Raw genomic sequence first — 12,393 nt, 5'->3', positions numbered from 1 at the left:
TTGGAACAAATTTTATGGACTGATAAGACCAAGATTAACCTCTACCAAAGTGATGGAAAGGCCAAAGTATGGAGAGAGAGAGAGGATTTGCTTCTGATCCAAAACACACGAGCTCATCTGTGAAGCATGGTAGAGGTAATGTCATGGCAAGGGCTTGCTTGGCCGCTTCTGGAACAGGCTCACTAGTCTTTATTGATGATGTAACTCATGATGGTAGCAGCAGAATTAATTCTGAAATATAAAAAAAACAAAAAAACATTTTGTCTGGCAATTTACAGAAAAATGCATCCAAACTAATCGGGAGAAGCTTCATCATGACAATGACCCCCAAACACACTGCCAGCACAACAAAGGACTTCATCAGGGGGAGAAAGTGGAAGGTCTTAGACTGACCAAGCCAATCACCTGACCTTAACCCAAAAGAGCATGCATTTTAGCCTCCTGAAGAGGAGACTGAAGGGACAAATCCCCAGAAACAAGCAAGAACTGAAAGAGGCTGCTGTAAAGGCCTGGACAAGCATTTCAAATGAAGATTGCAACAGTCTGGTGAACTCAATGGGTCGCAGGCTGGATGCAGTTATTGCAAGGGTTATTTATGACACCAAATATTAAAATGGTTTTCACTTTAAGTGAATTTAATAAAGTCTGTTACAATACTTTTGCTCCCTTGAAAAGTGGTGGCTTCAAACAAAAGGAGCTCTGTCTTGAGTTGTTCAACACATCTAAATGTAAGTACTATGAAATAAAAGCAGGAATTCTGAACTTTGGTCTCATAGTCATCTTTTGATCTGAAACCCAAATGTCTTCAGTATACAACAAAAAGAGAGGAATTGACCTTGTTGTTCCAATACTTTTGGAGTGGACTGTATTTGTGGATCTGAAAAACGTGTGAATAATTTTGGGACGAATCTCTCCTCATACTAGACGCCACCATGCTGCCCATGACCCATATATAATCGACAAATTATATATAAAATGATGAATAAAATCATAAAAGGATTGTTGTATATGAATTTGTTAACTGAATTATTAACATTTTAAATGTTTAAGGGAATTGGGACCCCAACTGAGCTGTTGCCTGTACATCCATATACATATACTCTACATTTATGTAGCATACAAGTACACACTGAGTTCTTCTGGGACTTAAGTTGCGTTCAATGAAAACACGCTGTTGCCGCCGGCCAGTCATTAAAAGGAACGTTGGAAGTAAAAGTCGTTTCACGTAAACGACTATAATGAAACCCGAGAGATTACTGCTGTTGCTTTATGTAAATAGATTGTGATGTTGATTGAATTTTTCTTTTCCCCCCGAAAATGTAATTAAATTAAGTTTTCTTTTAATTGCCCTAATGTAATGTGTAATTGTTGTGCTCATTGCGTCAGTACACATTTCGACCATACACAATCTGGGCTTTTAGATGTGCAAGCAGAGAGACCACTAAATAATTATTTGTTGACAAGCTTTAAGACAAAAACAGGTGCAATGAGAGTCTGTTATAATTTTTAGAGAAAGTTATAATATTTTGAGCAGGAGAACCCAGGACAACATCTGAAAATGCAAGCCTCCCTGGCCTCAGTTGAGGTCAGTGTTCATGACTCAACAGTAAGGAAATCCATCCATCCATTTTCTTCCGCTTATCCGAGGTCGGGTTGCGGGGGCAGTAGCTTTAGCAGGGAAGCCCAGACTTCCCTCTCCCCAGCCACTTCATCCAGCTCTTCCGGGGGTGGGTCACGAGGCGTTCCCAGACCGGCCGGGAGACAGTTTCTACAGTGTGTCCTGGGTCGTCTCCTCCCAGTGGGACGGGCTCGGAACACCTCACCAGGGAAGCGTCCAGGAGGCATCCTAATCAGATGCCCCAGCCAATTCATCTGGCTCCTCTCAATGCAAAGGAGCAGCAGCTCGACTCTGAGCTCCTCCTGGATGACTGAGCTTATCACCTTATCTCTAAGGGAGAGCCCGGACATCCTGCGGAGGAAACCTACTTGTATCCTGGATCTTGTACTTTCGGTCATGACCCACAGCTCGTGACCATAAGTGGGGGTAGGAACGTAGATCGACCGGTAAATTGTGCTTTACGGAGACATGGCTTTGTGAGGCTGTACCCGATGGCGCTGTCATGCTTCCCGGCTTCCATCTTCACCGGGCAGACCGCGACATGGAATCATCGGGGAAAACAAAAGGCGGCGGGATATGGTTCGATATCAACGAAAAATGGTGTACGGACGTCACGGAGCTCAGCACACACTGCAGCCCGCATTTATTCGCTGTTTTTGAACTGTAAGCCATTCTACTCGCCTCGTGAGTTCGCATCATTCATTCTCGCCGGCGTCTACATTCCGCCTCAAGCTAACACGAACTAATGCTAATGCTCGCCGAACAAGTAAACAAAATTGAAAAAAAACACCGGGACTCACCCCTCATTATTCTCGGGGACTTTAACAAAGCTAAACTCCACCACGAACTCCCTAAATACAAGCAGCACATCGACTGTCCTACCAGGGAAAAAAACATTTTAGGTCGTGGGTGTGCTGGAGCCTATCCCAGCTATCTTCGGGCGAGAGGCGGGGTACACCCTGAACCGGTCGCCAGCCAATCGCAGGGCACATAGAAACAAAAAAAACATTCATACTCACACTCATACCTATGGGCAATTTAGAGTCTTCAATCAAGCTACCACGCATGTTTTGGGGATGTGGGAGGAAGCCGGAGTGCCCGGAGAAAACTCACGCAGGCACGGGGAGAACATGCAAACTAATCTGTAGTTGGAACACACCCTCCAATCCCCCTTCTTAAAAAGGGGGACCACCACCCCCAGTCTGTCCATGCGATGTTGCAGAGGCGTGTCAACCAGCACAGCCCCACAACATCCGGAGCCTTTCGGAACTCCGGGCGAATCTCATCCACCCCCGGGGCCTTGCCACCGAGGAGCTTTTTAACCACCTCGGTGACCTCAACCCCAGAGATAGGAGAGCCCGCCTCAGAGTCCACAGACTGCTTCCTCATGCGAAGGCGTGTCGGTGGAATTGAGGAGGTCTTCGAAGTATTCTCCCCACTGACTCACAACATCCTGAGTCGAGGTCAGCAGCGCCCCATCCCCACTAGACACTGTTGTTGGTGTACTGCTTCCCCCTCCTGAGACGCCCGATGGTGGACAAGAATTTGTAGGGAAACCTACATCCATTTATTTTATTCGTCAGCGGGGGTCTTTTGGCCATGCTTTGTCTGGTCCCTCACCTCACAGTTTAAACCATCCATCCATTTTCTGAGCCGCTTCTCCTCACTAGGGTTGCAGGCGTGCTGGAGCCTATCCCAGCTGTCATCGGGCAGGAGGCGGGGTACACCCTGAACTGGTTGCCAGCCAATCGCAGGGCACATACAAACAAACAACCATTCGCACTCACAGTCATGCCTGCGGGCAATTTAGAGTCTCCAATTCATGCATGTTTTTGGGATGTGGGAGGAAACCCACGCAGGCACGGGGAGAACATGCAAACTCCACACAGGGGGGGCCGGGGATTGAACCCGGGTCCTCTGAACTGTGAGGCTAACGCTCTAACCAGTCGTCCACCGTGCCGCCACAATTTAAACCATTTCAAATATTTGCATATAATATAATTTGGGCTTCCAGCTCATAAAACCCATGAAAAGAATTCAAAAAATTTAAATTCTTTGAAGAGATCACCATTTACTTTTATAGAAAAAAAAAAGAGAAAAATTAGGGCCCCTTTAAATCAAGCAAAATATGGTTCCATGATATTCACATTTCTTTGGAAATGGTCTCTCTCTCTATCTCTATATATATATATCTCTCTATATATATATCTAATATATATATATATCTAATATATATATATATATATATATATATAATCTATATATATATCTATATATATCTATATATATATATATATATATATATATGCTCCCGCGACCCTAGTGAGCATAAGCAGCTCAGAAAATGGATGGATGGATGGATATAAATAGTTAACGGAGCAGTACACACAAGCAGAACATGCCAGAGGTGTTGACCACTAAGCGACTGTGCTGTACACGTAAAAAATCTTTTCAACAACGCCACGAATCCTCTCTGTACAAGCGTAATAACAGTTCAAATGTTTAGCGCAGGAGCCATTAAACAGACCCGTCTTCCACCTGTTTTTTTTTTTCTTTCTAAGAATATGAGAGAATCTTCAAAATCTGTTTTCCACAATGAGCACAAGTATTTGTTTATGACGAAAATGCTACGGGCAATGAAAAAGTAAACATATGGAGCAAGTGCCACAGCCAAAATCCTTCATTCATATACAAAGGTACCTTGAGTTTATTTTGTTCTGTGACCATTCTCGCGACTCACAACAAATTATACATCGATAATCCCCATTGAAATGCCATTAGTCCGTTACAGACCCCCAAAATACAATTTACAATTTTTTTAAATAAAGTAGCACTGTGTATTGTAGAAAAACATAAAATATAATTTTGTTTCATAAAAAAAAAATTACTGCATGTTGGGACAGCTGTAGTGTTCAATGTGTGCCTTTAAGGGGCATGGCCTCATCAGCGGCATCAGGAATTTGGCTGGTTCGTCTGCGTGTGAGCATCTGGGCGTGAGCTTTGGCCCTACTGTGACTCCATCCGAGTGTTCATATTTGGTATTTGTGTGTTTGACTGTTGGTCATGTTCAATAAATAGCTGAAAGAGGGAGCTGCGACTGTCGCTCGACCTTTTTTTTTTTTCCTTTCTTTTTTTACTTCACTCCAGTAGCGGCAACAAAATAATAACAAATCTAACAGGTGGCAGCGCATAATGCGTGTGAAAAAGGGGCTCCAACCTTCACCTTAGTAGAATAGCAGGACCTGCTCTGCTTCTGAGAGTTTTACAGAGACGATTAAACCAAAGTGGCTCCTGCACAAGGGGGAAACAAAGTCAGCAACACTGACAAGTGTGGGAGGGAAAGTCCTTTGCCATTTCACAGCTGATAAGCACTGAGCGAGCGTAGAGAGAAAGTGTGAATAAGGCAGAAACCTCAATGCGTCAGGACTGCAACGCCAGTCACGACATGAGCGCCGCATGCAGGAAATTACGCACCGCTGTTCTGCTTCAGTCACAATCACAATCCTCCTTCACTATGGACCTATGTGAGACATACTATAGGCGAACGCGTGAGGAATTAGTGCTTTATTGCTCATATGACAAAGCCTTTCCAAGAAATGTGGCTCCACAAAGCATTCAGTCAATCATCAATAGACAGAAAACGGATGGCGTTGTAATTGCGGAAGCTGTGTCAAATGAGCCACTAAAACACTCTTATGGGGCAATCATTGACTGTGTCCTGCAGGGGCTGGCATCCTCATCATTGGGGGAGGATATCAACTCGGGGGTGAATGACCTTTTGGGGGGAGGAGGAGGAGGAGGAGGGAGTTTTCACTCGCACAACTCATGATGTCATATTTTGTACTTTATTCCTTAGAAAAACCATGGTTCACATTTCTAGCTACTAAAACCATTCGTATGCATCCATGAAATTGGATTAAAGGAATGAAGGGAACCAATTTATGTGGCCTAAATAGTCACATATAAATCTAAATAGTGTAATTACACAAACATTAGCAGGTCAGGACATTCTTCTCTTCTGCAATATTAATACCCACTTGGCTCATAATAGACGGTTAATTGTGATGTTAATACTGGTTTCTCATCCTGGCCAAATGAATATTCAAATTGTGTGTACTATTCGCTCCAAAATATTTGGAGAGCAAAAGGAAAGCTTGTCTTCTAATTCAAATATCTGTCATAGGCTGGATTTACACTGTAGGTCCAAGTGCTCAATTAGGATTTAATGCCTACGTCGATTTCTTTTAGTGTCCATGTTCAGCTCAAATTGCATGTTGCAAAAATAGTACTTAAATATTACTAATGTTAAACAATATATAACATATAGTGGTCTTGTCTTACTCCCCCCCCCATCTGATGGCCACCATCATTATTTTGCTTATTTAATGATTGACATACCATGTACCATATTTCGAGGATATTTAATTGTCAGTAGGTACTTTTAATTTAAAGACTGTGTTATGATGTATATTTACTGTTTGGGCCAGTTCGCTTTGACAGATCCGATCTGTGCTTTCATGCTGTACTCACATTGGCAGATATCCAGTATGGACTAGCACTCGTGTCACTTGAACTGTGCAGTGTAAATCCAGCCATAATGTCATCCAAATAAGTCTGGGGCTTGTCTCGAACCAACCAAGTCCTGGCTTTACCTGCAGAGTTTTGGATGCAGTAAAACTGAAAGGTGTGAAAAAGAAAACACATTGTCCAAAACCTATGCTTAAGATAAAATTCTCTGTGTGTTTGTCCGTCTATTATGCTGATAAAAACAAAGACCATGTTCAGTCTAATCCAGGTCCATGTAGATGCTTAACCATGTAAGGTCCTTCCAACTCATAGCCCATCTTCCTGTAGTAGTTCCTTGTTCCTACACCTGGAAAGGAGAAGAGCAGCAACTGTGAGGTCGGTACTATTAGTGAAACTCCGCAAGTAACTGACGCCCCCCTAAAAGGACTTGGACTACTTTTGTCTAAATGAAGCTCCCCAACTCATTTCAAATTGTTTCCTAGACACCAAGACGCCACCCGATGGTGCCAAAACAATTCAGTTATTGCTTTGGCCTGAGCACAAAAAGAGTAAATAGGTGACTTTTTCGCTGAATTAATGGCTGTTACAGTAATAGCAAGAGGCACAGAAGGTGTACCCCGCTCCAGCACGCCCGCGACCCTAGTGAGGATAAACGGTACGGAAAATGGATGGATGGAAAATGAGAAATTGTAAAAAAAAAATAATTGTATTCTATTTATTTATGTCATTATCATTTGGTTTTTGTAAAGTATGCCATAGAGTGCTATTCTTCTCATTAAAAAAAACATTACAATGTTTCTTTTTTGGGGAGCTGGAACAAATTAACTGCATTTCCAATCATTTCAATAGGGAAAGAGTGTTCAAGTGTTTTGAGTTACGAGCATGGTCGAGGAATGGATTAAACCCGTATCTCAAGACATCACTGTACAATGTTGAATGCTCTTTTTTCTTATGTCAATTTTACAGTGAATCTACAACCCCAGTTCCAATGAAGTTGGGACGTTGTGTTAAACAAATAAAAACAGAATACAATGATTTGCAAATCATGTTCAACCTATATTTAATTGAATACACCACAAAGACAAGATATTTAATGTTCAAACTGATAAACTTGATTGTTTTTAGCAAATAATCATTAACTTAGAATTTTATGGCTGCAACACGTTCCAAAAAAGCTGGGACAGGTGGCAAAAAAGACTGAGAAAGTTGAGGAATGCTCATCAAACACCTGTTTGGAACATCCCATAGGTGAACAAGCTAGTTGGGTACAGGTCGGTGCCATGATTGGGTATAAAAGGAGCTTCCCTAAATTGCTCAATCATTCACAAGCAAAGATGGGGCGAGGTTCACCTCATTGTGAACAGGTGCGTGAGAAAATAGTCAAACAGTTTAAGGACAATGTTCCTCAACGTACAATTGCAAGGAATTTAGGGATTTCATCATCTACGGTCCATAATATCATCAAAAGGTTCAGAGAATCTGGAGAAATCACTGCATGGCAAGCGGCAAGGCTGAAAACCAACATTGAATGCCCGTGACCTTCGATCCCTCAGGCGGCACTGCACGAAAAACCGACATCAATGTGTAAAGGATATCACCACATGGGCTCAGGAACACTTCAGAAAACCAATGTCAGTAAATACAGTTCGGCGCTACATCCGTAAGTGCAACTTGAAACTCTACTATGCAAAGCAAAAGCCAATTATCAACAAAACCCAGAAACGGCGCTGGCTTCTCTGGGCCAGAGCTCATCTAAGATGGACTGATGCAAAGTGGAAAAGTGTTCTGTGGTCTGACAAATCCACATTTCAAATTGTTTTTGGAAATTGTGGATGTCGTGTCCTCCGGGCCAAAGAGGAAAAGAACCATTCGGACTTTTATGGATGCAAAGTTCAAAAGCCAGCATCTGTGATGGTATGGGGCTGTGTTAGTGCCAATGGCATGGGTAACTTACACACTTGTGAAGGCACCATTAATGCTGAAAGGTACATACAGGTTTTGGAGAAACATATGCTGCCATCCAAGCAACGTCTTTTTCATGGACGCCTCTGCTTATTTCAGCAAGACAATGCCAAACCACATTCTGCACGTGTTACAACAGTGTGGTTTTGTAGTAAAAGACTGCAGGTACTAGACTGGCCTGCCTGCACTCCAGAGCTGTCTCCCATTGAAAATGTGTGGCGCATTATGAAGCGTGAAATACGACAATGGAGACCACGGACTGTTGAACAGCTGAAGCTATACATCAAGCAAGAATGGGAAAGAATTCCACCTACAAAGCTTCAACAATTAGTGTCCTCAGTTGCCAAACGTGTATTGAATTTTGTTAAAAGAAAATGTGATGTAAAACGGTGGTAAACATGACCCTGTCCCAGCTTTTTTGGGACATTTTGCAGCCATAAAATTCTAAGTTAATGATTATTTGCTAAAAACAATCAAGTTTATCAGTTTGAACATTAAATATCTTGTCTTTGTAGTGTATTCAATTAAATATAGGTTGAACATGATTTGCAAATCATTGTATTCTGTTTTTATTTATGTTTAACACAACGTCCCAACTTAATTGGAATTGGGGTTGTAAAATGTATATTTTTGCATAGTTTCCCTACTTTCATGTTTAAGATAATCAGACAAATATAACCCTACTGAAACTATTTTGAAGTTATCTGGCCCTGTGTGAAAAAGTAATGGCCCCCTAAACCTAATAATTGGTAGGGCCATCCTCAGCAGCAACAACTGAAATCAAGCGTTTTCTATAACTGGTAATGAGTCTTTGACATCAATGTGGAGATATTTTGGTCAACTCTTCATTGCTGAATTGTTTAAATTCAACAAAAATGGAGGGGCTTTCAAGCATAAACTGATTAGCATAAGCATTTTTTCTTAGGTCATGGCACTGCATTTCAATTGGATTGAAGTCCAGACTAGGCCACTCCAAAACCTTCATTTTGTTTTTTTAAGCCATTGAGAAGTTGACTTGGTGGTGTGGTTTGGATCGTTAGCCTGCTGCAGAACCCAAGTGCGCTTCAGCTTGAGGTGACAAACTGATGGCTGAACGTTCTCCTTCAGGATTTTCTGTTAAAGAGCATAATTCATGGCTCCATCAATCACAGCAAGTTATCCAGGTCCGGAAGAAGCAAAGCAGCCCAAGACCATCACACTACCACCACCATGTTTGAGTGTTGGTATGATGTTCTTTTTCTGAAATGCTGTGCTACATTTATACCAGATGTAACGAGACACACACCTTCCAAAAAGCTCAACTTTCTCTCCCAAAAGTCTTGGGAATCATTCAGATGATTTTTTTGTTGTTATTGTTTTGCCCCCCAAAAGTAAGACAAGCCTGTAGGTTATTTTTGGTCAGCAGTGGTTTTCTCCTTGGAACTCTGCCATGGATGCCATATTTGTCCAGTCTCTTCCCTATTGTTGTGTCATGAACACTGACCTTTAACTGAGGCAAGGAAGGCCTGCAGTTCTTTAGAAGTTGTCCTGAGTTCCTTTGTGGCCTCATGGATGAGTCATTGCTGTTGTCTTGGGGATAATCTTTGAAGGTTCACCACTGTTCCATGTTTTCTCCATGTGAGGATATTGGCTTTCCCTATGGTTCGGTGGAGTCCTAAAGCTTTAGAAATGGCTTCTGTAACCTTTTCCAGACTGATATTAATTACTTTATTTCTCGACTGTTCTGTAATTTATTTGGATCGTGTCATTTTTGTTGCGGCTTTTTTAGATCTTTTGTCCGACTTGATTTTGTCGGGGCAGATTCTGTTTAAGTCACTTCTTGATTGAACAGATCTGGAGGTAATCAGGCTTGGGTGTGATCAGTGAAAATTAACTAAACATTTTGATTTGCCACAATTAATTCATGATTTAACAAGGGGGGTAATTACTTTTTCACACAGGGCCTGGTAACTTCAAAATATTTTTTTTCGCTATATAAATGAAATTATTTAAAAACAGCATTTTAAGTTCACTTGGGTTATATTTCTCTGATAATTAAATTTGTTTGACGATCGTAAAGTGGGGAAACTATGCAAAAATATTAGAATTTGAGAAGGGAGCCAATACGTTTTCACGGCACAGTATATGGGGGTTCCCTGTCATATACATGTTTGCAGATGGGTCAAAAGAAGTCATCGCGTGCTTCTAATTCACACCTGAGATGACTGCCAATTTGTAGGAGCCATGTTCGTCCGTGGCAATTCTCTCCGCTTCTTCCATCAACATCATGCCGAAGCCCTAATGATCCAAGATAAATCATAGCAGTTAAACTACACTTTAACTGCAAGAGTGTCGCATCAGTTTCTAACTTGTGTACCTGATGTTGGAACTTGCTGGGGTCCCGGCTGCTGACGGGGACCACGCTGCCGTACACGTGCAGCTCGCGGACGATGGACACACCACCTTTCAACTCTGGTCGGAACGACTGCGGGGAGCAGCGGCGCAAACGCAGCAGTCCTATCAGAATGTCTTGCTCGGGATCCTCGTACGAGAGGAAGGTTTCCCAGCTACCGTTGGCCACGTAGTCCCTCCGCACTAGCTCAACCTGAACACACGAGGAAATATTGTGTGACTCTTTACCAAAGATGGTCTCCAGGATGCTTTTGCCTACCTGGTAGGGTCGAATTTTGTGGTGGATTTCCTGAATGCCCACTTCTCTGGTTCTCACATCTCGACACTGCACACAAGGAAAGATTTAACTGCGGGATACACACACATTCTGACATTTGGGACAAATTGGAGCATTCAGGATGTGCACACTTTTGCAACATGCAGAGTGTACATTTTTCTTTTTCAGTTCAAATCGACATGGCATATGTGGCATTTTTCAAGTTTTGAAATAATTTATTGTGGTCTCAATTTATTACATGAGGAAAAAAGGGTGTTCTCTTCCTATACATTCTGTACACATTGATGTGAAAGTGTTTTTTTTTTTTTTGCAAAGTTTCCCCACTTTAATGCTTAAGATCATTAAACAAATGTAAATATCAGACAAAAATAACCTAACTAAACATAAAATGCAGGACCAGATAACTTCAAAATAGTTTCACTAACCCTAGTGAAACTATTTTGAAGTTATCTGGCCCTGTGTCGAAAAAGTAATTGCCCCCCTAAACTTAATAACTGGCCTCTCCAAAGACTTCTTTTTTTTTTTTTTTTTAAATCCTTCATAAGTTGCCTTGCATATGTGTTTTGGATCATTGTCTTGCTGCAGAACCCAAGTCCGCTTCAACTTGAGGTCACAAACTGATGACCGAACATTCTCCTTTAGGATTTTCTGGTAAAGAGCAGAATTCATGGTTCCCTCAATTAATAATTGACACTTACTTTTTCACACAGAGCCGGGTAGCATTGAATAGTTGTTTTTTTTCCCTTAATTAAATAAAATCATTTAAAAAGTGCATTGTATGTTTTCTTACATTATCTTTGTCTGATATTTACATATGTTTGATGATACGAAACAAAGCAGGTAGGTAGTCGCGGTAACTAATGATACACATGCAATATTTGTGACTGCATTAGAATGACATTTTTAAATAAATTGCTAACTCGTTTACAAGGAAAGCAGTATATTTAAGGTTTGCTGTGTAGTGAGGTTGTAAAAAGGGAACTAAAACTTGAAAAAGTTGGCTGATGAATGTTTAGGGTTGTCAGCAGGTCCAAGGGAGTCTTATGATGCTGGTGTTATCAGTTGGAATGAACTCAGGGGAGGTGGTTCACTTCTATTCTATACTCCATTAGTTCTGATCTATTCTTGGCAGGTTTATAAATCTGTCCTCTTCTCCTACCACAGCAGCTAAGGCAAATTCCGCGGTTAGCATCAATCTGATCTATGATCTGAGGGCTTTGGTGATCCCGGTGAGTGTTTAGATTCTTTTTTTAGTCTTTTAGCTTAATAGGGGCGTCTTACCTCAGTGCCCATGTCCTTCATCCTGGCTAGTGCCAATTCTCGCAGGTTTCCGTGCTCCACTCCAGAGCTCACCAATGGCATGGGGATGTCCCTAATGGGTGGAGTCAAAGCAAATTATTTTAGAGAAGCATGGTCCTGACCTGACTAGATGAGAAGTCAATAACAGCTGTTGGAATGTATGGGTAAAAAAAAGTTAGCTAAATAAAGTAACAAAAATACCAGAACCCATCTTAGTATAATCCTATGTCATACAGTGTACCACTTCAAAGGACCACTAAAATATTAAAGGTCCCATATTTTAACAAACCAACTTTTTCTATTATTTGGGATGCTTTAT

At 41.5% G+C, this 12,393-nt stretch overlaps 1 protein-coding gene across 6 annotated transcripts in view; it reads right to left on the bottom strand.

Moving 5' to 3' along the window:
* The window catches only part of elp3 (elongator acetyltransferase complex subunit 3), a 49,767-nt gene that overhangs the window by 9,352 nt on the left and 28,022 nt on the right, over positions 1-12,393 (bottom strand). For 4 of the 6 annotated variants that reach the window (XR_009785348.1, XR_009785347.1, XR_009785349.1 and 1 more), the window contains exons 11-15: positions 12,057-12,147; positions 10,758-10,823; positions 10,464-10,691; positions 10,303-10,384; positions 6,149-6,491 (exon numbers count right to left, since the gene is read on the bottom strand). Coding sequence is in view for 2 of the 6 variants with exons in the window: in XM_061753280.1 (XP_061609264.1) it covers positions 6,400-6,491; positions 10,303-10,384; positions 10,464-10,691; positions 10,758-10,823; positions 12,057-12,147 (559 nt within the window). In the remaining 4 variants the exon portion in view is untranslated. Of the gene's footprint in view, positions 1-5,444; positions 6,492-10,302; positions 10,385-10,463; positions 10,692-10,757; positions 10,824-12,056; positions 12,148-12,393 lie in introns of those variants that run through there. The other 2 variants (XM_061753280.1, XM_061753278.1) reach the window with 1 other exon arrangement.

This window comes from Phyllopteryx taeniolatus, chromosome 18, assembly GCF_024500385.1.
Source record: "Phyllopteryx taeniolatus isolate TA_2022b chromosome 18, UOR_Ptae_1.2, whole genome shotgun sequence".
NCBI lineage: Eukaryota > Metazoa > Chordata > Actinopteri > Syngnathiformes > Syngnathidae > Phyllopteryx > Phyllopteryx taeniolatus.
This window is presented reverse-complemented; position numbering and strand designations above follow the sequence as displayed.